The sequence below is a fragment of the Triticum dicoccoides genome, chromosome 2A, assembly GCF_002162155.2.
Source record: "Triticum dicoccoides isolate Atlit2015 ecotype Zavitan chromosome 2A, WEW_v2.0, whole genome shotgun sequence".
NCBI classification, from domain to species: Eukaryota; Viridiplantae; Streptophyta; class Magnoliopsida; order Poales; family Poaceae; genus Triticum; species Triticum dicoccoides.
In genome coordinates this window covers 120,285,104-120,312,021 of record NC_041382.1, presented here as the reverse complement: position 1 = coordinate 120,312,021, position 26,918 = coordinate 120,285,104, and the positions used below count along the sequence as shown (strand labels likewise).

General features: G+C 44.9%; 3 protein-coding genes across 4 annotated transcripts in view; 2 read left to right on the top strand and 1 right to left on the bottom strand.

Annotated features, from left to right (window-relative positions):
• Positions 1–3,885, top strand: part of LOC119353728 — a 4,392-nt gene extending 507 nt beyond the window's left edge. The window contains exons 2-12 of the mRNA XM_037620384.1: positions 37–124; positions 411–510; positions 597–670; positions 874–942; positions 1,056–1,133; positions 1,429–1,553; positions 1,983–2,055; positions 2,447–2,505; positions 2,596–2,973; positions 3,191–3,293; positions 3,380–3,885. Coding sequence (XP_037476281.1) covers positions 37–124; positions 411–510; positions 597–670; positions 874–942; positions 1,056–1,133; positions 1,429–1,553; positions 1,983–2,055; positions 2,447–2,505; positions 2,596–2,973; positions 3,191–3,293; positions 3,380–3,592 — 1,360 coding nt within the window. The 3' untranslated portion in view covers positions 3,593–3,885. The remainder of the gene's footprint in view (positions 1–36; positions 125–410; positions 511–596; positions 671–873; positions 943–1,055; positions 1,134–1,428; positions 1,554–1,982; positions 2,056–2,446; positions 2,506–2,595; positions 2,974–3,190; positions 3,294–3,379) is intronic.
• Positions 3,886–4,102: 217 nt separating this feature from the next.
• LOC119353727 (uncharacterized J domain-containing protein C4H3.01-like) lies at positions 4,103–7,307 on the top strand. 2 transcript variants are annotated; one of them, XR_005170501.1, is made up of 6 exons: positions 4,103–4,443; positions 4,777–4,851; positions 5,653–5,792; positions 6,288–6,425; positions 6,488–6,810; positions 6,888–7,307. XR_005170501.1 is itself a non-coding variant. In XM_037620383.1 (5 exons), exons 1-5 carry the CDS (start codon positions 4,200–4,202, stop codon positions 6,710–6,712), a joined length of 822 nt encoding a protein of 273 aa, XP_037476280.1. In that variant the 5' UTR covers positions 4,103–4,199; the 3' UTR covers positions 6,713–7,307. The 2 variants fall into 2 exon arrangements, 1 of the variants encoding a protein (XP_037476280.1); XM_037620383.1 differs by having other exon boundaries at positions 6,488–7,307.
• A 6,693-nt stretch (positions 7,308–14,000) lies between these two features.
• Positions 14,001–14,778, bottom strand: LOC119357724 (uncharacterized protein At2g29880-like). Its single transcript, XM_037624578.1, has 2 exons — positions 14,635–14,778; positions 14,001–14,542 (listed from the first exon to the last, which is right to left on the bottom strand). Exons 1-2 carry the CDS (start codon positions 14,776–14,778, stop codon positions 14,126–14,128), a joined length of 561 nt encoding a protein of 186 aa, XP_037480475.1. The 3' UTR covers positions 14,001–14,125.
• Positions 14,779–26,918: the final 12,140 nt, after the last annotated feature.

Here is a 26,918-nt window from a genome sequence, read left to right as displayed (position 1 = left end):
CCCGCCCCGGCGTCGGATTTTTTTTTGTCTGCGCAGGCTGTTCGAGTACCACGCGACGCTGCGCCTGAGGAGGAACCTCCGCGACACCCTCCAGTCCCGCATCGCCGCGCGCCTCGAGGCAAAGGTTGGTCCGTCGCTCTCGCTGTGCCCGACTCGCCAGTCCTCCAATTCAGTGCTAACTAGTTTGGGTTTCCATCTCTCAGTCTGGCAATTTCCATGTGTTTGTGCCTCGGGTCTGGAATCTATTGCCCGGCACATGCCTGAACCTAGAGTGATTTGTAGCTCACATTTAATCATTTTACAATTGGATACAATTGGTGCTGGAGAACTATACAGAAATATTATATGTTTCGAATGAAAAGTTGTACAGACAGAGTATAACTTTGGCCTGTTTCGCCTATTTCTGGCAGAGGAAAGCGGAGGAGCAGAGGATGTGGAAACTGAGCAAAGCTCACGACATCAAGGAGCTGAGGGATCGGCTCAGCGAGTTGAAGAGTCGAACTGCGTTAGGTTAATCTCTTTTACTCTTGCGGATTGTATCTTGTTACCAGTTGCCAGTTTGCGGTACTGAGTTGTGGTAATTAATGTGTTTGCAGAGAAGATGAAGATCAAGCAGGCATCAAGTGATCTCAAGGTGAAAAGTGGTACATTGAATGTGGCTTTTATCACGGTAAAATTGTTTCTTTCTCTGTGTTTCTCTTTGATGAAATGTGAAATTCACTACTCCGTCTGATCCATATTTGTTGTCGCTCAAGCGGATGTATCTAGACGTATTTCAGCGCTAGATACCTCCGTTTGAGCGACAAGTAATACGGATCTGAGGGAGTACTAAGAAATTACTGATCCTGAATATATCTTTTCCACCATCTTCAGCTAAAAACGAAGCAAACCGATTCATCAACGATGCACACCAATGCCATGAAAGCAGCACAGATGGGTCTTGTAAGTCCTAACATGCCTCTTCATTTCTTACTTATTATCCAATATCCATCATTTATGCGATTATGTCTGTCGGTTTTGGTATTCTCTGGAATTGAAATACACTTTTGTGGCAGATGGCAACAACCTCCGAACGTCTGAAACGTCAGTCCAAAGCTGTAAAGCAGCTTTGCAGGTTGTTCCCAATGAGGCGAGTAAGTATTATGGTCTTGTCTGTTTTAGTGGCTTTGTGTTTTCTTCCTATATATGTATATTTTGGGATTCCTAGTGAGAACTTCAGTTGCATTCAACTTTGCTCATATTTAGAGCATGTGACTGTAACTAATTTACTTCTACATATTTCACACACCAGCTTTATATGTTAATAATTTAATTGTTGCATATTCACCTACTAAATTTTTTCACATAAAAAATGATTAATTTGATATTAATGCTACCTGAATTACCATGCATAGACAAAGATTTATATACACAATTTTCAATTTGTAGGCTATTATAGATGGAGAAAAGAAGGATGGTCACAGTGATCCGTACGATGTTATATGTGGTATTCGTCTACCTCGTGGTCTCGATCCACATTCAGTTCCATCAGAGGAGTTATCAGCTTCCTTGGGGTTATACTTCTTTCCTCAAACTACCACTTATTAGTTGTTCTGATATTATGCTCTTGATTACCAGAATGATTAAATGAATGTCCATTCTTTTATGATTCATGGTCGTAAGTAAATTGCACCCTTCCTCATTCTGTCTAATCATGTAAATACCTTATATAAGATTGTTTGTTTCTAAAAAAAATCAGAGCGTAGAACATAGAGAAATGCATTTGATTTTCATTAGTTTATGCAAGTGAAAAATCAGGGCAAGGAGTTACATATGGAGTCTAACAGTCCTATTTGTGAGTTGTGACCAACAAGACTAACATGTTTTGTGTTATTGTAATATTATTTTATTGGGCTAGACAGATTGTTTGAGAACAGTTTGCATTTAGTACTGTGTGCATTTGGTTCTGAATGTTGGGTAACATAATTTTCTTTTTGTGACAGGTACATGTTGCAAGTCCTCAGCATTGCAATTCATATCCTATCCGCACCAGCCCTTCATGTAGCCGGTTTTGGGGTAAGATCCAACTATGTGCTCTTAATCTGTTGTCATAAGCTTACTCTTGAAGTTAGCATGCTAGTACATCTGAAGATACAATCATTCAATCCTGTCGGTCAAACAATATAAACTTCTAAGTAGTATGAATAACAACGGTCATTCTTGTCCTGTAAATGTAGTTATTTTGTCGTGAATATCTCTGTGGATATATAACTTGTATAAGCCGAGCGTAGAACCTTATACATAGTCAGCGCGATCCTTCATGTGTCATTTGTATGTATGCAAAGTATGTACATATTCTGTAAGTTCAGCCTGGTTAGATTTCTAATAGCATGAGTAGCAACATGAGCTTTCTATTGGTTATCCAGTAACTTTGTGCGGCTAATATATTATATATGTTTTGTATTAGGCTTCTTGTTCACGTGTATGGCAGCGGAGTAGCTACTGGAGCACACGACAATCCCAGAGGTACTCTGTCAAGAAAAAGGCGACATATCTCTGTCTCTTTAATAATATTTAAAATCTTTATTGACGTGAGACTGTTCTCTTTTTTTCCAGCAAGGTTTACCCACTTTTTGTGCCAAGGCAAAATAATTGTTCTGTTGGAGAGGAAAATTCATGGACAGAAAGTGGTTCGGGTAACTTTGGTGTTGATTCTGTGGACTCGGATCAGAAATCCCTTTTTGACTCCAAGAGAAGCAATAGCTTCAACTTCTCAGCCGCATCTTCTCACTCCATTGAGAGGCATCAAGACTTGCAAAGAGGGATATCTTTGCTAAAGACAAGTGTTTCTGCCATCACTGCCTACTACTATAACTCATTGGGCTTGGATGTGCCACCCAATCTTTCTACTTTTGACGCATTTGCAAAGATGCTCCATATGTTATCATCTTCAAAGACCCTTCGAGCTGCTCTTGAATCAAATATCGCCTCAAGGTACAATTCATACTGTTCTTAGAGAATGACAAGCATATATTCTGGCTCTTCCATAATCTGCGCAAATTTGCAAATTGTATCTATCTATTTTCCTTAAAACTGCCGAAAGTGTACAACTAAAGATGTTGTAGCACTATTTTGCAAATAATAAAAGGCCGTTTTAAGGGGGTGCATGAGTAAAAAAATGGTTAAATGATCCTTACAATTCTGCTTGCAGATCAGAAAAGCAGGCACAACAGCTAAACAGATCAATATGGAAGGCAAGCTCGGCCATCTCATCTAACAGCAGTATGTTGGACAGCACGCACACAGCTATCATGGTAAACTCCCACTTAGTTCTTTTTTGCTCGCATAGGATCTACTTTCAGTGCATCGCATTGCCTAATACAATCTCTGTTTTAACCAGCCGAGCTCTCTAGATAACCTCCTCCTGAACTCGAACACGAGTTTCTTGTACACCGGTAAGCCGCCGAAGCACGGCGGAGCACCCGACAGCATTGTGGACGGCTGGGACATGGTAGAGCGTGAGATCCTGCCGCCCCCGCCGTCCCAGATAGAAGACATCGCGCAGTGGGAAAGAGCGCACACCTACGCTCGCAGTGGTTCTAAAAAGAAATGACTTGCATAACCTAAGCTTTTAGAACACCGCAAGAAGCTTCAGCTAGATGGATAGATGGATGGATGTGGATGGATGTCTGATCATATGGTTTTGGTTTGTGTATGTATAGAAGAAAGCTAACCATGGCCTATGAGTTATGCAGAAGAGAAGGGCATTGTAGGGTAGAACTGATCAGCTCTGCCCCCCTGTACAGCACCTGTAATTTGTAAATATACCTGTATGGCTGTATACATAGCATTTACTGGCAATGAATAAATATAGTACCAGCTGAAATGCTGCTGCTCTTTCCTGTATCAGAAATTGAAGACTCTATGTTGCTGCACCTCTCTACAAAAGCATCTTCTGCAAAGTAAAGTACTGTAATTATTTGCTTGAGAGATGACTCGGAAGATTTGGAAGATGGATTGTTTGTGTTTTAGCAACATATAAGTGTCACTGACGAAAAAGATACTCCACTGGCAGTGTACAAATTTTTGAGACGAGAATTTATCAACGTGTCACCGTCGGGAGGCGTTCCCTCCCTTCCAGCTCCCACCACACAACCGCCCGCCGCTCCGAGCTCCGGCTCGTCCCCCTCCCCTAACCCCTGCGCCCCAGGTCGCCGGCGATGAGCAGCCTCCGAGCCACCTCCGCCCTCCTCCACACCTACTACTCTTCCGCCGCCGCCGGCCGAGGCGGCGCCAGGCGGCTCGGGTTCGCGCCGCGGCTCCGCGTGGGCTTCCGCGTCCCGTCCAAGGCGTCGTCCGCCTTCGTGCTCGACGAGGTCGCGAGGGCGGCCGGGGGCGTGCGGAGGAGGGCGGCCACGCGCGCGGCCAGCTGGGATTCCGAGAAGTCCCCGTACGAGACGCTCGGTACGACGAAGCTATGGCCTATGATGCTAGTGAGAGAAGCGCATGCATGGATTTGCAATTATGATTTAGCATATCTGTTTTTTGCTTTTTCATGAGTTGCTGATCAGTTCAGCTGCCAAATCCTTCAATACTGCCGGGCTTCGATTATTCAAAATTTGGGAATTTGTTGCTAGATTTGGTCGTTCGAGGAGCTTGCTGCTGTGGTGGTTCTGTAGTTCGGTCCAAAACTGTGTGTTTCTCATAGTAGTAGCACTATAATGTGTCCTTGTGAGATGGCTATAGTGGTCTTAGAATTTTCTGTGTGAAGCTAATGTGTGTTGTTGTGGTTTGTAGAGCTGGAAAGGGATGCCGACGAGGAGACCATAAAGGTCGCGTACAGGAGATTGGCCAAGTTCTATCACCCTGATGGTTTGCTTCTTTACCCTTTTATGTATCCGCACAATGTGGTCGTTCTATTAACTGCGTTCCACACATTAACTTTTGTAGGCAGTATTTCTGTACTTACAATTTCACACGATTCCGACGAATATGTTGTTTGTTACTCCCTACTAAAAGAAATATAAGAGTGTTTAGATCACTAAGTAATTCATCCGCCCTTACTATTCAGACTTGGTAACTACTCCCTCTGTCCCAAAATATAAGAACGTTTTTAACACTACACTAATGTCAAAAACGTTCTTATATTATGGGACGGAGGGAGTAGTAAGTGTCGTGTTATTAAGTAAAATGTGGGTTTACGCACAAAAAAGTAGGATGTGGGCATATGCTTGTTTTTGAATGAATTCTGTTTGCCATAGTGTAAGCTTTACACATAGGTGCACGTTGATGACTATTTATTAGTTTACAGTATTGACTCAGTAATTTAATTATATTGTTGTATGATGTGGATTCAGCCATAAAACATCAATTACACCGTGTATAGATCACGTTGATACTATAAATAGACTTCCAATTTTTTTTTTGAATATAAGGACTTCCAGATTTTGGTGGACCAACAGTCTGATTCCTCAACTCATAGCTATTGACTGGGAAATGTGTACGAAACTGCATAAACAGAAGTTGTGATAGGCCACAGCTAACAATGAACCATGGAGGAAATTCTTGCCGTCAGAATATACTGGGCACCGTTTTTTAAAATTCATGCTATTTTGCATGCATAACCAAATAATAAGCTAATTTATTCTATCTGATTATTTTGTTGTCTCAAAGTTTATGATGGTAAGGGAACCCTTGAGGAAGGAGAGACCGCTGAAGCCCGTTTCATCAAAATCCAAGCAGCATATGAGCTGTTGATCGATGACGAAAGGAGAAAGACATACGATAAAGAGCATTTTGTGAATCCAATGAAGGTCTGAATTTCTATGGTCAACTACTTATTGTGATGATTGGCAGGAAGTTGCATGTTTGTTAATTGATTTTTGCTAATTGTCTTAAATTCATGTAGGTCTACTAGTGTTAACCGCATAATGTGAATTACATAGAGCATTTTCTTCTTCTAAGACGATTCTAAAAAAAACCGAATTTATTAAAGCTAGCACTTCTTCATCTTTGTGAGCTAACTCCTTTACCCTTGGAGCGGGGATTATCATCCAATGTATTGTTCCTAAACTGGGCCAGTGATAATGGCATTCAGGAATAACTAATGGATGTCAATAAAAGTCTGTAACTGGAATCATGTACCATATTGAAATAATTAAACATCCTACTGTCTATTGTGTAACTAGGAGAACACAAAGAAGGATTCAAAATTCTTATATCACTATGATAATTTGAAATTGAGAGCACTGAGGTGAAAAGAAAAGAGGTATTCTTGAATGCTAAAAAATATGTTTTTCGTCAATCAGGCTTCTCAGGCATGGATGGAGTGGGTGATGAAAAAACGAAAAGCTTTCGATAAACGTGGAGACATGGCGGTAGCTGCTTGGGCCGAGCAACAACAACGAGAATTGACGCTTCGGGCGCGGCGTCTCTCTAGGTCGAAGGTAATTATAAGACAATTATCCTGCATGGTGTACTATGGTTTACTTAGAACCACTGGATCCAGGTTGACCCAGAGGAGGAAAGGAGATTACTCGCCAAGGAAAGGAAGGCTTCTATGGAGTTCTACAGCACAACTCTAAAAAGACATACCCTCGTATTACGGAAGAGGGACATCATGCGCAAGAGAGAAGAGGAAGACAAGATGAGTGAGATCAGTAGGCTTCTAGCTGCCGAGGGGCTTGAGTTAGATACAGACGAAGATGATGATGACACAACTTTCTTGAAGTAATTCTATCCAGTATTTACCCGCCAATTATATCCACCCCCCGTCCCAGAAGCCCTGGAAGGTTTCCTTGAAGTTGCTTCCATCGCACTGAAGTATATAAGGCAAGAAAATTCGGCCTTGTTGAGCATGATGAGTTGTATATTGATAACTGTTGGATCGGAAAATCCTATCTGCGCAGATGTAGGATTGTCCCATGGAGCAGAAAGAGGAGGAATGTGAAGTGATTCTTCAGTGCTGATTGCCGCAGGCCAGCAGTGTAATCGGCGAAGGCTGGATTCAAGACTTGCAAGAGCTACGACTATCAGGTGTGTATACTTGTTACATGCAAGATGTAATTATGTTAAGGTGGTATCCAGGCGCTGTTACCAGCTGCTTGTAACCGTGGCCCTGTGCTATACTACTGTAGAAGGCAGATGAAGCAGCCAGGTTTGTGTTTCAGCCTAGATTCTTCCCGTGGCCGGGCACTGTTTCATTACCTGTTATAGTACTACAATGCATGATTCGCTTGTCGTCCTTGTTAAAATCTGAAGGCTTCTGAATGATGATGAATACTACCAAGTGATTGCTAGTAACGTGAATATACACATTGTCGCATGCCTGTCTGATGGTGAAACCTCCTGCTGCTTCTTCCAATTCCTCTCAAATTTTCTGATTGATTTTATTTTGACACAAAAGAGAATATATTTATATCACGGAGCCACTACGACAAAGCAATGTCCTAAAAACATTACAGATGCACACGACCTAAAAAGAAGAAAAAGCGGACGATCCTGCTACAGTGATCAATTCTTTGTAACAGTAGCACAAAACACCATGAAGACAACACCTGAAGTCCAAATTCTTCACAAGACAACACCTGAAGTCCAAATTCTCCACAAGCGACACCTCCAGAAAAGAAACAGTGCACAAGCGCCGCCGCCGCCCGATCATAGGTCTTAGGTTTTCACCTTGGAGAAACTCCGCGCTCTAAAAAATAATGCCTTCAACAAGGTCAACACCTGAAGTCCAAATTCTCCACAAGCGAAGCCTCCAAGAAAGAAATAGTGCACAAGCGCCGTTGCCGCCCGATCATAGGTATTAGGTTTCCACCCTGAAAAAAATCCACGCTCTAAAAAACAATGCCTTCAACAAGGTCACTGCCAGGCTCATCCAATTAAGGCAGTACTTGGGTTTTCACCTTGAAAGCTAAGACTTTCTGCACTCCTCCTGTTTTGTCGGCCTCACTTACCGATGCCACTTCTACAAGTCACGAAACACCAAGCAAAGTCGTCATCGCCTGGAAGATTCGATCCACCATTACTAGGCCTCAAACCTTAGCCACCATGATCTTCTCCGCTACTGTCTTCACCATGGAAATTGACACACCGACATGTCCCATAATGTCAACAGACAACTAAGCTTCGTGTCACGCCCTCTCGAAGCCACACAGGCTGAAATAGGGGCGGGCACGACCAAATCCCATCCGATCCAGCAATCTACAGGCGTCAAGCACCCAAAGGAGATCTCCCACAGAGCCTTCCGGAACTCATCAACGACCAGATCAAAGAGGGCCGACATCAAGCAGAACACCGTCTTGGCGCAAGAAGAACCCTAGGTCTACCTCCATTGTTGAAGCAAAACCAGTAGGCTCCCACGCCGCCGGTCGGAACAGCGGAGGAGAACGCAACCGCGACGCCGCCTGCGGGAAAGCACTACTCGCCCATGCCTCGCTGCTCCGGCTCGCGCCAGGCCACAACAACTGACAACCATCGCCACGATCTTTAGGTGGCAGCCGAAAAGTAGCGGTGAGCCATAACCTAGGGTTTTCGAAAGATCCCCCAAATCTACACACCTCCGCCGCCAAATCGTCGCCACGAGGACCTCCTGTGATGAACCTGGGTTCGGGATCCCGTGATCCACCGCTCCTAGGCGCCGCCACAAGGAGCCTCCTCCGGATCCATCATCCCCGGTGGAGGGGGCGGAATCACCGCCATGTTCGGAGCCGCCGCTCCAGGATCCTTGCACCGCAGATCGGACGCCCCCCTTGCCGAAGCCACCCTCCACGTTGCGCCAACAAGCAATGCCACGCCGCCAGGAGAAGCACCCGAAGGAAGAGGGCGTGCAGCCGATCCGATCCGCCGCCATGCGCTGGCCCTCCCAACTACGCCATGGTCGGAGGCGCCAGGGCCCCGCTGTCCCCCTCACTGGCGGTGCACGGGAATTCCCGGCAGCCTCATCTGGGGATGACGAGGGGAGGGAGAGGATGGAGGAGGTGGTGGCGGGTGGTGGCTAGGGTTTCTCCCCCGGTAGCCCCACGGGAGGCGACGCGAGGGGGGATGAGAAGGAGATAGATAATTTTCTGATTGATTGGTTGGTTTATTTGTTAAGTACTCCCTCGGTAACTCAATATATATATATATATATATATATAAGACAATTTTTGATAGTATGACAGGCAAATAATTTTGTTCGGAAATATTTCAGTTCTGCGAGATTTCCACGCGAATGCATTGGCTGTCATTGGTGAGGTGCATGGATCTTAAACTAGACTTGAAGCACATGAGACGAGACATGTAAAGCTGTGAGCTCGTTCGCTAAAACAGAGCAGTGACGCGAACACTCTCTTGTCCGCACTTGCTCTTGTCCCCGCCGCATGTCTCTCTGCTATTCAGACTTTGCTCTTACGTCCTTCCCGCTGCTTTATGGTGTACAGATGCTAATAAAAACATAATGTGACAAAACAATTAAAAAGAGGAGAGAGTATTATGATGCCCTAGGAAGAAAAGATGCTAAGAGCAACTCTAGCAGAACCGCTATATCCACCCGACCTACAAAATAACCGCCCATATACATTACCAGGACGGAAAAAACATCCCGAACAGATACCGTATATTCGGTCGGTCGCAACACCGCATTCTCTTTTATGCGGAGCTCTAAAAAAATCGCCCACAACCCTCAAATCTCCAGTTTTCCCCTTCTTTACGGTTTTCTCTATCCCACGCGCGACTTGGCGGGAGGGAAAACGCGCCCGCCGTTCCGCCCCGCCTTCTACCCAAATCTTCGATGACTTTTGCTTCCTACAGCCACCTCGCGCCATGGAGAGCTTCGTCTGTCCTCACCTGTGATACGTCTTCATTGTATCTACTTTTTCGAACATTTTTCTCTTGTTGGACTCTGATTTGCATGATTTGAACGAAACTAACCCGAATTAACGTTGCTTTTAGCAGAACTACCTTGATGTTATTTTTGTGGAGAAATAAAAGCTTTCAGAATTGGATGAAACTTTACGAGGATATTTATGGAATATATAAAAAATACTGGAGCAAAGAACTGCCGGAGGGGGCCACATGTAAGCCACAAGCTCAGGGGGCGCCCCACCCTCCAGTGCATGCCTTGTGAACTTGTGGGCCCCACGGGTCCTCTTCTAACCTAATTTTAAGCCTAAAAGTATTGTCTTCCCGAGAAAAAAAATCAAAAAGAAAGCTTTATCATGTTTTAAAATACAGAGCCGCCGCCACTTCCCGTTCTTCGTTTGAAGCCCTAATCTGGAGTCCGTTCGGGGCTCGAGAGTGAGGGATTCGTCGCCTTCGTCATCACCAACCTTTCTCCATCAACTATTTCATGATGCTCACCGCTGGGAGTAAGTAATTCCTTTGTAGGCTTGCTGGACAATGATGTAGATGGATGCGAGTCAATTTGTTAGGGCATGTTCCCTAATATCCACTATGTTCCGAGATTGATGTTGCTATGACTTTGCCATGCTTAATGCTTGTCACTAAGGCCCGAGTGCCATGATTTCCGATCTGAACACTTAGCTTTTCAGGATTATTTATATGAGATGTTGATCTTACCTGCAAGTTATATGCACATACTATTTTTTGAACCCCAGACTCCAAAATGACAATAATTGTGATACTCTTCAGGGATGACTGTAATTTGAGAAGTTTATGTATTTACTATTTGCTAATGCTTTGTTTTGGTTCTCCGTTAGACGGAGTGCCTTAATTACCCTTACTTTCCAATAGGACCCCGCTGCCATGGGAGGGTAGGACAAAAGTTGTCATGCAACTTCTTATTGCAAGCACGTATGACTATATATGGAATGCATGCCTACACATGATTGATGAATTGGAGCTATTGTATATCGCTCTAGGTTGTGACTGTTACATATTGAATTTCATCCAAATATCCATCTCTGCTCCACGGCCTACGCTTTAGTACTACTGTTGTTACTCAAGTTACTATTACTGCTGCTTCTACAAATCTGCTACCACTGCTACTACAGTACTACTGTTACTGTTACTCTACTATTACTACTATCATATTACCGTGTTACTAATAAAATTGCTACAGGGAATTAATTCTCAGGTGTGGTTGAATTGACAACTCAACTACTAAGGCTTATACATATTCTTTCACTTCCCTTGTGTTGAATCAATAAATTTGGGTGAAATACTACCCTCGAAGACCGTTCTGACCCCCTACACTTGTGGGTGATCAACCCGCATCTCCTGCACCAAGATTAGAGCTTGGGGCACCATTTATTGCCGCTGGCGGGCTGCAACCGCCATCGCCCTGGATCCTGCTGGGAGCTTTGATTGGTGCTTCGTTATAACTTGTTCCTCTCTTCGTGTCTCCTCGTGAATCAAGAATGATATCCCACCACATCAAAAGATAAAGGAGAGAGAATTTGCACTTCAGAATGCAAGATGAAAACTGCTTGAACTCTGAAAACAACACATGTGTTCAACATCATGTATCTTTAGGAGTATAGCTTGCCGAATCTTAACTTCGAGAAAGAATCTTGAAGAACACTTCAAGAATGAAAGAAAAATTTGACTACCACCATGACGAGCCTTGATACATCCATTTTGCATCATGCTTTTATATCGATATTTATTGCATTATGAGCTGTTATTACACATTATGTCACAATACTTATGCCTTTTCTCTCTTGTTTTACAAGGTTTACATGAAGAGGGAGAATGCCGGCAGCTGGAATCCTGAGCTAGAAAAATAGGAAATATTAGAGACCTATTCTGCACAACTCCAAAAGTCCTGAAACTCCAGAAAGTCAGTTTTGGAATATATTAAAAATATCGGGCGAAGAAAGCACTAGAGGGGGTGAAGGAAATATGCCCTAGAGGCAATAATAAAGTTGTTATTTATATTTCCTTATATCATGATAAATGTTTATTATTCATGCTAGAATTGTATTAACCGGAAACTTAGTACATGTGTGAATAGATAGACAAACAGAGTGTCACTAGTATGCCTCTACTTGACTAGCTCGTTAATCAAAGATGGTTAAGTTTCCTAGCCATGGACAAGAGTTGTCATTTGATGAACGTGATCACATCATTAGAGAATGATATGATTGACTTGACCCATCCGTTAGCTTAGCACTATGATCGTTTAGTTTATTGCTATTGCTTTCTCCATAACCTATACATGTTCCTATGACTATGAGATTATGCGATTCCCAAATACCGGAGGAACACTTAGTGTGCTATCAAACGTCACAACGTAACCGTGTGACTATAAAGATGCTCTACAGGTGTCTCCGATGGTGTTTGTTGAGTTGGCATAGATCGAGATTAGGATTTGTCACTCCGTGTATTGGAGAGGTATCTCTGGGCCCTCTCGGTAATGCACATCACTATAAGCCTTGCAAGCAATGTGACTAATGAGTTAATTACGGGATGATGTATTACAGAACGAGTAAAGAGACTTGCCGGTAACGAGATTGAACTAGGTATTGAGGTACCGATGATCGAATCTCGGGCAAGTAACATACCGATGACAAAGGGAACAATGTATGTTGTTATGCGGTTTGACCGATAAAGATCTTCGTAGAATATGTAGGAACCAATATGAGCATCTAGGTTCCGCTATTGGTTATTGACCGGAAGTGAGTCTCGGTCATGTCTACATAGTTATCAAACCCGTAGGGTCCGCACGCTTAACGTTCATGACGATCGGTATTATGAGTTTATGTGTTTTGATGTACCGAAGGTAGTTCGGAGTCCCGGATGTGATCACGGACATGACGAGGAGTCTCGAAATGGTCGAGACATAAAGATCGATATATTGGAAGGCTATGTTTGGACATCAGAATGGTTTCGGGTGAGTTCGGGCATTTACCGAAGTACCGGGGGGTTACCGGAACCCCCCGGGGAGTGTATGTGCCTTATTGGACCTTAGTGGGAGTGTGACGCCCCGAGACCGATGTGCCAGGTGTCTTCCAGTTATTCGCTGTTGTTGCCTTGTCATTTGCTTGCGTGTCATGCATTTCATATCATGTCATCATATGCATTGCATCATCATGTTTTTCAAAACTTGCATCTGTCCCGGTCTCCCAGTTCCTTCCGTTGTTCGTTCTGAGTCCAGACACACTTGCACGCGCCCGCGGCATGTCCGAAATAGTATTTTATAAGTGGCCGGAAAAGGTTCTCGGAATGGGATGAGAGTTGGCGTGTGATCTTGTTATGTTGTCAGTAGGCCGCCTGCCAAGTTTCATCGCATTCGGAGTCCGTTTGACGCCCAACGGATAACTATAGCGACATTATAGTCGGTCAAATCGTCGAACGTTTTCGGTCTCTGGAAACAGTCGCCGGGCCTCTATCTCTTCTCTTCTCTCAGCCTGAGGACTTCTGCACAGCCCACTGCCTACCGTCAGGCCCAACCTAGGCTCTCTCGTCAGTCCGCGGACCTCCTCGCGCGCGCGTCCGGAAAGCTGTCCCGGACCCGACCCGGACTGTCGTCACCGTTGTGTCCGGATCATCCCCAAACATCTACAAAACATCTCTGTTTTCTTGTTTGGGCTCCCTAGCCTATTTTTTCCTGACCGTCCGATTACGATCGGAGGGCCGAATTAGCCCCTAAACTCCCCCTCTTTCCTTATATATATATATACTCCCTAGTCTAAATCTAGACCAAACCCTAGAAACTAGGGATCTTGTCCCATCCTCCCCCGCCGCCAACCCACTATGGCTGTGTTTGTTTGGGCTTCAGTTTCAATAGATTCAGTTGTGGACTTGCTGTGCTGGGAAAACTGCTGTGCCACGGAAACAGCTATAGTAAAGGTTAGCTGTTTGGCAACGCAACTGTGGAAACGACTCTGAGCTGATGAAAAGCCTAAAATGCCCTTAGAGTACTGAGATCAGTGTAACTTGTTGATTTAGTGCCAATAGATTGTTTAAATGGTATCTTGACTGACATGGAATGATTTGTTCTATGGTAATGCATAAAATCTTTCATAAAAATATTTTTCTCACTTTCTTGCTCATATATACATAGAATAATAGTGAGTAAAAGAATTATGTTGTCACATCGCTACTCCATGCAAGTCACAATTGCCCGTACAATACAAAAGATAGTCCATATGACTAATAATCCGTACAAAAGAGAGCTAAAGGATTAGACTGTCCATATAATTCATAATCCGTACATACTAGGGCCAACTGGAGGAGGAGGGGCAGGAGCAACCGGAGGAGAAGGGGGAGGATGAGTCTTGCTGGAGCTAGATGCTTCTTTTATACTTTCAGCCGTTACACATATCGCATCACTAGCCTTCTTGTACATCTGAACAAATGGGTTCTTCTCATCTAGAGCAGAAAAATCATCTTTACAGGACTTGGTCTTGCGCTGCTTCTTTGGTTTTGCTTTGATGACTTCATCATCATCCTCTGCACTATCAGAGTCATCGTCAATAGTGACTTCCTCCTTGTCCAATGGTATCTCACCGGGGATAGCGGACTCGGCACCGGTGACATGACGGTCATCAAACATGAGGTCCATTTCAGCCAAGTTGGGTGGTCCTGCATTCCTATACTTTGCATGCTCTGGGTGTTTCTGGAAAATAGCAAAAGAGCAAAAGGTCAGATAAATGGATAATTAAGATAATATAAAACCCAATGTAAATACTATGAGTAACATGAACTTACCATTAGGTGAGTGTTCCACCAATCAGTATCAGCATCAATGGTTCCTAGCTTAGCATTCCATCCAAGTCCAGATGCGTCAATTTGCAATTGTTTCCATTGACAATACATAGTTTTGAGATTTTCCCATCTATTCTTGAATTGCATCCTCACATAACTTTTCTTAGTTATCTGCAACCAGCTCTCCCCCAAATTCTTATATCCTCTAGGACTCAAGAACGCCCCCAGACTATGGCCTGCTTCAACTTCCCTCGCACACAACTCGCAAAATATCCTATTATGGTATGCATCCCAAAGTGCCTTGTCTGTCTTGTCTCCCTTATCCGCCTTCCTAGCTGCCTTCTTCGCTGTCTTCTCCATCTAGTTCATTTTCACCATAATTTATACCAGCATACAAAATATCCAGCATGTATAGCAACCAAGCAACAAGGCTACGCTGATTTATCCTCTAGCACACGGAAGAACTGGTATAGCAAACAAGCATGTGCAGCAAGCAAACAAGCATGTCCAGCAAGCAAACTGAGCATCCGCATGTACATCAAGCAGAGCATCCATAGCAACAGAAAGCTTGAAATCTTTATTTACCCATCAATGTACAATAAGCATGCATCATGTATCAAGCCTCAAGCAAGCAGAGCATCCACATCAAGCATTATGCAGCATGTACAGCAAGCAGAGCATCCACATCAAGCATTATGCATCATATACAGCAAGCAGAGCATCCACAAAGAATAAAATTTTTCGCCAAGAAATGCTCACCACAGCCGATGACATGGGTGCACGAGGGAGTGGGCATCGGAGGCCGGCGGTGGATGAAGGCGAGTGGAGGCGATGGAGGGGACCGGCGAGTAGGGATGACGGCGAGTGGAGGCAGCGGCGGCTCCCGCGGCGGATGACGGCGAGTGGAGGCGGTGGATGACAGCGACGGCAGGGGCTCTTGCGACGGCGAAGAGTGGAGGGCCGGAGGCTCTTGCGGCGGCGGCTCTTGCGGTGGCGGCGGCGGAACCCTAGGCTCTTGCGGCGGTGGCGGCTCTTGCGGTGGCGTGCGTGTGTTAGTGATGAAGGAGACAAGACGGGGATCGACTGAAACAGGGCATCGGGGCATTCCTTTTGTAATTGGGCTGAATTAACAAGGGCATCGGTGGGAATTTCACTGCGGCAAAACAGTTTCCGGGTCGAAGCACGGCTCGGCTCGCTTCAACCAGTACCACGTAAAAACGACTGAAACAGTTTTGGACTGTGAGCCCAAAACAACTTCGTTTTAGCTGTTTGTTACGACTTCAGCTTATTTCTACCAGAAACTAGTCTCTAAAACCCAAACAAACACAGCCTATCTCCTCCGCCTTGGGATCCCCTCCCGATCCAAACCACCAACCGAAGCCGTCAATTTTCTCCATGTTTTCCAGATCGGACCAACCACTTGTCGCCTGCCCAATCCACCACTGCAGTCAGCCCGAGCGCTCGTGGATCGAGCGCTACCTCCAGCTGCAGCCGCGTGGAGCTCCTCTGTACCTGAGCTGCACCAGGCCCCGAGCCGCCTCGAGCTCCCACACCTCCACCTCGTCACTGCCTCGCCTCGCCGGAGCTGCCTTCCCCGCCTGTGAGCACCTTCACCAGACCGCCTCCGGCCAGGTCGCGCCGCCCCTGCCTCGCCTCCTTCCTTTCCCTGCTCTCTCCTGGTCTCTCAATCTTCTCGTTCTTCTCTGTCCCGCAGGTAGCCATGGCTCCAATTGTACCCTGCCGATCTGCTTCGCTGTCGCCGGGAATGGAGCCTCCACAGCGGGATCTGCCCGGATCCGTTCCTCTCCGGTCCTCCTCGTCGCCCTCACCTGCCGGAGTCGCTGCCGCCCTGTCGTTGACTTCGGGCGCAGCCGTCCCTATCTCATGCTCCTGCGCCTGCGCCTGACACAAGGAGGACGAGTGCCTCAACACCCTGCATCGCTAGCACGTTGGACCGGCCTGCGAGGTCCAACACTGCGCAAGGCCCAGCGCGCCAGCACCCCTCTGCGGCCTGCCTTGGCCTCTCCGGCGAACCGGGCCGAAGCCAAGGGGTGAGCTGCTCCCAGCGCCTCTCTGTTGGCCTAAGAACAAATTCGGCCCGATATATATTTTTCTGCTATGAACGAATTTTGCTATTTACAGAAAAACTGCACATTTACAGATTACCCCTTGCTGTTCATGCATTTAATAACTAATTAACCATGCATCGGATTAAAACAAACTTTATATAAAATATGCTTAGTTTTTCATCTAGTTTCATAATATGTCATTTTCATCTATGTTTAAAATGCTTAAAATGATGTTTGTTTAAATTTGCTCATATGACATGCTAAAATGATTTAATTGATAACTAAATAACCGTAGCTCCAAACCTAACAAACTTTATATGTAAATGGGTTAGAAAAATGCATAGTTTAACTTGGTGGCATCACTTTGCATGTTTAACAACTCTAAAATATGGTTTATGGCAGAACAATACCAAATCCTTAAATTGCACATGGGGATTTTTTCGGACTTGTTGTTTGTTGTTCCGGCCTCATTTAAACTTGCCTACATAGGTAGTTTTCTTATGCTTCTCCCTCTTGCCATGTTTAACAACATTTAATATTGTTGGGTACATAAACAAGATCGAACTAAATAAGTCACGTGGTGTTTCGTCAATATGCAACGGAGTTGCATATTGAGCTCCACTTAATTTGTAGGGTTGCTTGTGCACTTTGCCATGCCATGCTTCATTAAACCGGACATGCATCATGCCATGATTATGTGATGGTTGTTTACCATGATTGTTTGCTTCTTTCTGGTGTTGCTTCTTCGGGTTGGTTCCGATAACGTCGTGTTGTGAGGATTCGTTCGACTACGTCCGTTTATCTTCTTCATGGACTCGTTCTTCTTCCTTGCGGGATTTCAGGCAAGATGACCATACCCTCGAAATCACTTCTATCTTTGCTTGCTAGTTGCTTGCTCTTTTGCTATGCCTATGCTATGATACCTACCACTTGCTTTATCATGCCTCCCACATTGCTAAGCCAAGCCTCTAACCCACCTTGTCCTAGCAAACTGTTGTTTGGCCATGTTACCGCTTTGCTCAGCCCCTCTTATAGCGTTGTTAGTTGCAGGTGAAGATTGGAGCTGGTTCCATGTTTGGAACATGGTTATTTTGTTGGGATATCACAATATCTCTTATTTAATTATTGCATCTATATACTTGGTAAAGGGTGGAAGGCTCGGCCTTATGCCTGGTGTTTTGTTCCACTCATGCCGCCCTAGTTTCCGTCATATTGGTGTTATGTTCCCGGATTTTGCGTTCCTTACACGGTTGGGTTATAATGGGAACCCCTTGACAGTTCGCCTTGAATAAAACTCCTCCAGCAAGGCCCAACATTGGTTTTACCATTTGCCACCTAGCCTTTTCTTTCCCTTGGGTAGGCCTGCCCAAGGGTCATCTTTATTTAAACCCCCGGGCCAGTGCTCCTCTGAGTGTTGGTTCAACCTGTCAGCTGCCGGTGGCCACTAGGGGCAACTCTAGGCTGGCCTACCGGAACCTTGGACAATCCGGTGTGCCTTGAGAACGAGATATGTGCAGCTCCTATCGGGATTTGTTGGCACATTTGGATGGCTTTGCTGGTTTAGTTTTACCATTGTCGAAATGTCTTGTAACCAGGATTCCGAGCCTGATCGGGTCTTCCTGGGAGAAGGAATATCCTTCGTTGACCGTGAGAGCTTGTGATGGGCTAAGTTGGGACACCCCTGCAGGGATTTGAACTTTTGAAAGCCGTGCCCGTGGTTATGGGCAGATGGGAATTTGTTAATGTCCGGTTGTAGAAAACCTGAAACCTTAACTTATTTAAAATGCATCAACCGCGTGTGTTACCATGATGGTCTCTTTCCGGCGGTGTCCGGGAAGTGAACACGGTGTTGGAGTTATGCTTGACGTAGGTTGTTCTAGGGTCACTTGATCATAGATTTCTCGAACATGCTTTTCCCTCTCTTCTCGCTCTCATTTGCGTATGTTAGCCACCATATATGCTAGTGCTTGCTGCAGCTCCACCTCACATACCTTTTCCCTACCTATAAGCTTAAAAAGTCTTGATCGCGAGGGTTTGAGATTACTGAGTCCCCGTGACTCACAGATACTTCCAAAACCAGTTTGCAGGTGCCGATGAAACCGTGCAGGTGACGCTACCGAGCTCAAGGAGGAGCTCGATGAAGACTGTGTTCGTTATGTTGTTCCGTTTTTCAGTTGTTCAGTAGTGGAGCCCAGTTGGGACGATCGGTGATCTGTGTAGCATTTGGGGTAGTCTTCTTTTATTTTGGTTCCGTAGTCGGACCTTGATTGTTTCTGGATGATGTAATGTTAAATTCATGTATTGTGTGAAGTGGCGACTGTAAGCCAATTATGTATCTCTTTCCCTTATTTATTACATGGGTTGTGTGAAGATTACCTCACTTACGACTTTGCTTTCAATGCGGTTATGCCTCTAAGTCGTGCTTCGACACGTGGGAGATATAGCCGCATCGAGGGCGTTACAGGGAGAGAGGAGGAGGCGGCCAAGGTGGAGGGCGCCCCCCAAGCCCAATCCAAATTGGGTGGGGGCCGCCCCCCTTCCTTCCCTCTCTCTCCCCTTCCTTCCTCTCCTACTCCAACTAGGGAAGGGGGAATCCTACTCCCACCGGGAGTAGGACTCCCCCCCTTGGGCGCGCCATGGGAGGGCCGGCCCTCCCCCTCCTCCACTCGTTTATATACGGGGGAGGGGGCACCCCATAGACACACAAGTTGATTGTTTAGCTGTGTGCAGTGCCCCCTTCATAGATTTCCACCTCGGTCATATCGTTGTAGAGCTTAGGCGAAGCCCTGCGTCGGTAACTTCATCATCACCATCATCACGCTGTCGTGCTGACGAAACTCTCCCTCGACCTCAGCTGGATCTAGAGTTCGTGGGACGTCACCGAGCTGAACGTGTGCAGATCGCGGAGGTGCCGTACCTTCGGTGCTAGGATCGGTCGGATCGTGAAGACGTACGACTACATCAACCGCATTGTCATAATGCTTCTGCTTACGGTCTACGAGGGTACGTGGACAACACTCTCCCCTCTCATTGCTATGCATCACCTAGATGGATCTTGCGTGTGCGTATGATTTTTTTTGAAATTACTGCGTTCCCCAATAGTGGTATCAGAGCCAGGTCTATGCGTAGATGTTATATACACGAGTAGAACACAAATGAGTTGTGGGCGTGAGTATATACATATTGCTTGACGTCACTAGTTGATTCTTGATTGAGAAGTATTGTTGGATGAAGCGTCTCAGACCGACATTACGCGTACGCTTACGCGGGACTGGTTCTACCGACGTGCTTCGCACACATGTGGCTAGTGGGTGTCTGTTTCTCCAACTTTAGTTGAATCGGATTCAATGAACAGGGTTCTTTCTGAAGATCAAAAAGCAACCACTCTACCGCGTTGTGGTTTTTGATGCGTAGGTAAGAACGGTTCTTGCTCAGCCCATAGCAGCCACGTAAAACTTGCAACAACAAAGTAGAGGACATCTAACTTGTTTTTGCAGGGCATGTTGTGATGTGATATGTTCAAGACATGATGCTAAATTTTATTGTATGAAATGATCATGTTTTATAATAGAGTTTCGACAACTAGCAGGAGCCATATGGTTGTCGCTTTATTGTATGAAATGCAATCGCCATGTAATTGCTTTACTTTATCACTAAGCGGTAGCGATAGTCGTAGAAGCAATAGTTGGCGAGACGACAACGATGCTACGATGGAGATCAAGGTGTCAAGCCGGTGACGATGGTGATCATGACGGTGCTTTGGAGATGGAGATCAAAGGCACAAGATGATGATGGCCATGTCATATCACTTATATTGATTGCATGTGATGTTTATCCTTTATGCATCTTACTTTGCTTAGTACGATGGTAGCATTATAAGATGATCTCTCACTAAATTTCAAGGTATAAGTGTTCTCCCTGAGTATGCACCGTTGCTACAGTTCGTCGTGCCGAGACACCACGTGATGATCGGGTGTGATAAGCTCTACATTCACATACAACGGGTGCAAGCCAGTTTTGCACATGCGGAATACTCGGGTTAAACTTGACGAGCCTAGCATATGCAGATATGGCCTCGGAACACTGAGACCGAAAGGTCGAGCGTGAATCATATAGTAGATATGATCAACATAATGATGTTCACCATTGAAAACTACTCCATCTCACGTGATGATCGGACATGGTTTAGTTGATATGGATCACGTGATCACTTAGATGATTAGGGGGATGTCTATCTAAGTGGGAGTTCTTAAGTAATATGATTAATTGAACTTTAATTTATCATGAACTTAGTACTTGATAGTATTTTGCATGTCTATGTTGTTGTAGATAGATGGCCTGTGCTGTTGTTCCGTTGAATTTTAATGCATTCCTAGAGAAAGCTAAGTTGAAAGATAATGGTAGCAACTACACGGACTGGGTCCGTAACTTGAGGATTATCCTCATTGCTGCATAGAAGAATTACGTCCTGGAAGCACCGCTAGGTGCCAAATCCCCTACAGGAGCAACTCCGGATGTTATGAACACCTGACAGAGCAAAGCTTATGACTACTCGATAGTTCAGTGTGCCATGCTTTACGGCTTAGAACCGGAACTTCAACGATGTTTTGAACGTCATGGAGTATATGAGATGTTCCAGGAGTTGAAGTTAATATTTCATAAGAATGCCCGGATTGAGAGACATGAAGTCTCCAATAAGTTCTACAGCTGCAAGATGGAGGAGAATAGTTCTGTCAGTGAGCATATACTCAAGATGTGTGGGTACTGCAATCACTTGACTCAACTGGTCACTGGAAACGAAACTTCCCCAAGTATTTGGCGGATAAGAAGGATGGCAAGGTGAACAAAGGTATATGTGATATACATGTTATTGATGTGTACCTTACTAATGCTCGCAGTAGAACCTGGGTATTTGATACTGGTTCTGTTGCTAATATTTGCAACTCGAAACAGGGGATACGGATTAAGCGAAGATTGGCTAAGGACGAGGTGACGATGCGCGTGAGAAATGGTTCCAAAGTCAATGTGATCGCCGTCGGCACGCTACCTCTACATCTACCTTCGGGATTAGTATTAGACCTGAATAATTGTTATTTGGTGCCAGCGTTAAACATGAACATTATATCTGGATCTTGTTTGATGTGAGACGATTATTCATTTAAATCTGAGAATAATGGTTGTTCTATTTATATGAGTAATATCTTTTATGGTCATGCACCCTTGATGAGTGGTCTATTTTTTTTACTAAATCTCAATAATAGTGATACACATATTCATAGTATTGAAGCCAAAAGATATAAGTTTAATTATGATAGTGCAACTTATTTGTGGCACTGCCGTTTAGGTCACATGGGTGTAAAGCGCATGAAGAAACTCCATGCTGATGGACTTTTGGAATCACTTGATTATGAATCACTTGATGCTTGCAAACCATGCCTCATGCGAAAGATGACTAAGACTCCGTACTCCAGAACAATGGATCGAGCAACAGCCTTATTGGAAATAATACATACTGATGTATGCGGTCCGATGAGTGTTGATGCTCGTGGCGGGTATCATTATTTTCTGACCTTCACTGATGATTTGAGAAGATATGGGTATATCTACTTGATGAAACATAAGTCTGAAACATTTGAAAGTTCAAAGAATTTCAGAGTGAAGTGGAAAATCATCGTAACAAGAAAATTAAGTTTCTATGATTTGATCGTGGAGGTGAATATTTGAGTTATGAGTTTGGTCTTCATTTGAAATGATGCAGAATAGTTTCGCAACTCACGCCACCTGGAACGCCACAGCGTAATGGTGTCTCTGAACGTCGTAACCGCACTTTATTAGATATGGTGCGATCTATGATGTCTCTTACTAATTTACCGCTATTGTTTTGGGGTTATGCCTTAGAGACGACTGCATTCATGTTAAATAGGGCACCATCGAAATCCATTGAGACGACACCTAATGAACCGTGGTTTGGCAAGAAACCCAAGTTGTCATTTCTTAAAGTTTGGGGCTGCGATGCTTATGTGAAAAAGCTTCAACCTAATAATCTCGAATCCAATCAGAGAAATGTGTCTTCATAGGATACCCAAAGGAGACTGTCGGGTACACCTTCTATCACATATCCGAAGGCAAGACATTCGTTGCTAAGAATGGATCCTTTCTAGAGAAGGAGTTTCTCTCGAAAGAAGTGAGTGGGAGGAAAGTATAACTTGATGAGGTAACTGTACCTACTCCCTTATTGGAAAGTAGTTCATCACAGAAATCAATTCCAGTGATTCCTACAGCAGTAAGTGAGGAAGCTAATGATGATGATCATGAAACTTCTGATCAAGTTACTACCGAACCTCGTAGGTCAACCAGAGTAAGATCCGCACCAGAGTGGTACGGTAATCCTGTTCTGGAGGTCATGTTACTTGACCATGATGAACCTACGAACTATGAGGAAGCGATGATGAGCCCAGATTCCGCAGAATGGCTTGAGGCCATGAAATCTGAGATGGGATCCATGTATGAGAACAAAGTGTGGACTTTGGTTGACTTGCCCGATGATCGGCAAGCCATAGAGAATAAATGGATCTTCAAGAAGAAGACTGACACTGACGATAATGTTACTATCTACAAATCTCGACTTGTTGCGAAAGGTTTTCGACAAGTTCAAGGAGTTGACTAGGATGAGACCTTCTCACCCGTAGCGACGCTTAAGTCCGTCCGAATCATGTTAGCAATTGCTGCATTTTATGATTATGAAATTTGGCAAATGGATGTCAAAACTGCATTCCTTAATGGATATCTTAAAGAAGAGTTGTATATGATGCAACCAGAAGGTTTTGTCGATCCAAAAGGTGCTAACAAAGTGTGCAAGCTCCAGCGATCCATTTATGGAATGGTGCAAGCTGATACGTCTCCAACGTATCTATAATTTTTGATTGTTCCATGCTATTATATATTCTGTTTTGGATGTTTAATGGGCTTTATTATACACTTTTATATTATTGTTGGGACTAACCTATTAACCCAAGGCCCAGTGCAAATTGCTGTTTTTGCCTATTTTAGTGTTTCGCAGAAAAGGAATATCGAACGGAGTCCAAACGGAATGAAACCTTCGGGAACATGATTTTTGGAACAAACATGATCCAGAGAACTTGGAGTGGATGTCAAGAAACAACCGAGGAGGCCACGAGGCAGGGGGGCGCGCCTACCCCCTTGGGCTCGCCCCCCCCTCGTAGGCCCCTCGTGGCTCAACCGACCTACTTCTTCCTCCTATATATACTCATATACCCTGAAAACATCCAGGAGCACCACGAAACCCTATTTCCACCGCCGCAACCTTCTGTACGCAAGAGATCCCATCTTGGGGCCTTTTCCAGAGCTCCGCCGGAGGGGGCATCTGAAGGAAATATGCCCTAGAGACAATAAGAAAGTTATTATTTATTTCCTTATATCATGATAAATGTTTATTATTCATGCTAGAATTGTATTAACCAGAAACATAATACATGTGTGAATACATAGACAAACCGAGTGTCACTAGTATGCCTCTACTTGACTTGCTCGTTGATCAAAGATGGTTAAGTTTCCTAACCATTGACATGGGTTGTCATTTGATTATCGTGATCACAAAATTAGGAGAATGATGTGATTGTCTTGACCCATTCCGTTAGCTTAGCACTCGATCGTTTAGTATGTTGCTATTGCTTTCTTCATGACTTATACATGTTCCTATGACTATGAGATTATGCAACTCCCGTTTACCGGAGGAACACCTTGTGTGCTACCAAATGTCACAACGTAACTGGGTGATTATAAAGGTTCTCTATAGGTGTCTCCGAAGGTACTTGTTGGGTTGGCTTATTTCGAGATTAGGATTTGTCACTCCGATTGTCGGAGAGGTATCTCTGGGCCCTCTCGGTAATGCACATCACTTAAGCCTTGCAAGCATTGCAACTAATGAGTTAGTTGCGGGATGATGTATTATGGAACGAGTACAGAGACTTGCCGGTAACGAGATTGAACTAGGTATTGAGATACCGACGATCGAATCTGGGGCAAGTAACATACTGATGACAAAGGGAACAACGTATGTTGTTATGCGGTCTGACCGATAAAGATCTTCGTAGAATATATGGGAGCCAATATGAACATCCAGGTTCCGCTATTGGTTATTGACCGGAGACATGTCTCGGTCATGTCTACATAGTTCTCGAACCCGTAGAGTCTGCACGCTTAACGTTTCGATGACAGTTATATTATGGTTTATATGTTTTGATGTACCGAAGGTTGTTCAGAGTCTCGGATGTGATCACGGACATGACGAGGAGTCTCGAAATGGTTGAGACATGAAGATTGATATATTGGAAGCCTATGCTTGGATATCGAAAGTGTTCCGGGTGAAATCGGGATTTTACCGGAGTACCGGAAGGTTACCGGAAACCCCCGGGGACTTAATGGGCCTTAGTGGGCCTTGGTGGAAAGAGAGGAGAGGCGGCCAGTGCATGGGCCGCGCCCCCTCCCCCCTAGTCCGAATAGGACAAGGAGAGGGGGGCAGCGCCCCCCCTTCCTTCTTCTCCTCCACCTCTTTCCCCTCTCTCTCCTAGTCCAACAAGGAAAACGGGGGGAGTCCTACTCCCAGTAGGAGTAGGACTCCTCCTGGCGCGCCCCTTCTCTAGGCCGGCCGCACCCCCCCCTTGGTCCTTTATATACGGGGCAAGGAGGCACCCCATAGACACAACAATTGATCATTTGGCGGTGCCCCCCTCCACTATAGTCCACCTCAATAATACTGTAGCGGTGCTTAGGCAAAGCCCTGTGTCGATAGAACATCATCATCGTCACCACGCCGTCGTGCTAGCGAAACTCTCCCTCAACACTCAGCTGGATCGGAGTTCGAGGGACGTCATCGGGATGAACATGTGCTGAACTCAGAGGTGCCGTACGTTCGGTACTTGATCGGTCGGATCGTGAAGACATACGACTACATCAACCGCGTTGTGCTAACGCTTCCGCTTTCGGTCTACGAGGGTACGTGGACAACACTCTCCCCTCTCATTGCTATGCATCACCATGATCTTGCGTGTGTGTAGGATAATTTTGAAATTACTACGTTCCCCAACAGTGGTATTAGAGCCAGGTTTTATGCGTAGATGCCATATGCACGAGTAGAACACAAGTGAGTTGTGGGCGATATAAGTCATACTGCTTACCAGCATGTCATACTTTGGTTCGGCGGTATTGTTGGATGAAGCGGCCCAGACCGACATTACGCGTACGCTTACACGAGACTGGTTCTACCGACGTGCTTTGCACACAGGTGGCTGGCGGGTGTCAGTTTCTCCAACTTTAGTTGAACCGAGTGTGGCTACGCCCGGTCCTTGAGAAGGTTAAAACAACACCAACTTGACAAACTATCATTGTGGTTTTGATGCGTAGGTAAGAATGGTTCTTGCTAAGCCCGTAGCAGCCACGTAAAATTTGCAACAACAAAGTAGAGGACGTCTAACTTGTTTTTGCAGGGCATGTTGTGATGTGATATGGTCAAGACATGATGCTAAATTTTATTGTATGAGATGATCATGTTTTGTAACCGAGTTATCGGCAACTGGCAGGAGCCATATGGTTGTCGGTTTATTGTATGCAATACAATCGCCCTGTAATGCTTTACTTTATCACTAAACGGTAGCGATAGTCGTGGAAGCATAAGATTGGCGAGGCGACAATGATGCTACCATGGAGATCAAGGTGTCACGCCGGTGATGATGGTGATCATGACGGTGCTTCGGAGATGGAGATCACAAGCACAAGATGATGATGGCTATATCATATCACTTATATTGATTGCATGTGATGTTTATCTTTTATGCATCTTATCTTGCTTTGATTGACGGTAGCATTATAAGATGATCCCTCACTAAATTATCAAAGTATAAGTGTTCTCCCTGAGTATGCACCGTTGCGAAAGTTCTTCGTGCTGAGACACCACGTGATGATCACGTGTGATAGGCTCTACGTTCAAATACAACGGGTGCAAAACAGTTGCACACGCGGAATACTTAGGTTAAACTTGACGAGCCTAGCATATAACAGATATGACCTCGGAACACGGAGACCGAAAGGTCGAGAGTGAATCATATAGTAGATATGATCAACATAGTGATGTTCACCATTGAAACTACTCCATCTCACGTGATGATCGGACATGGTTTAGTTGATATGGATCACGTGATC

Bases quoted from the DNA above. Each gene is read 5' to 3' on its own strand.
- LOC119357724 (XM_037624578.1), bottom strand. From the start codon at position 14,778: ATGCAATTCAAGAATAGATGGGAAAATCTCAAAACTATGTATTGTCAA. The intron at 14,543-14,634 runs GTAAGTTCATGT...GCTATTTTCCAG, and splicing joins GGTGGAACACTCACCTAATG to AAACACCCAGAGCATGCAAA.
- LOC119353727 (XM_037620383.1), top strand. From the start codon at position 4,200: ATGAGCAGCCTCCGAGCCACCTCCGCCCTCCTCCACACCTACTACTCT. The intron at 4,852-5,652 runs GTTTGCTTCTTT...GTTGTCTCAAAG, and splicing joins CAAGTTCTATCACCCTGATG to TTTATGATGGTAAGGGAACC. The intron at 6,426-6,487 runs GTAATTATAAGA...CACTGGATCCAG, and splicing joins GGCGTCTCTCTAGGTCGAAG to GTTGACCCAGAGGAGGAAAG.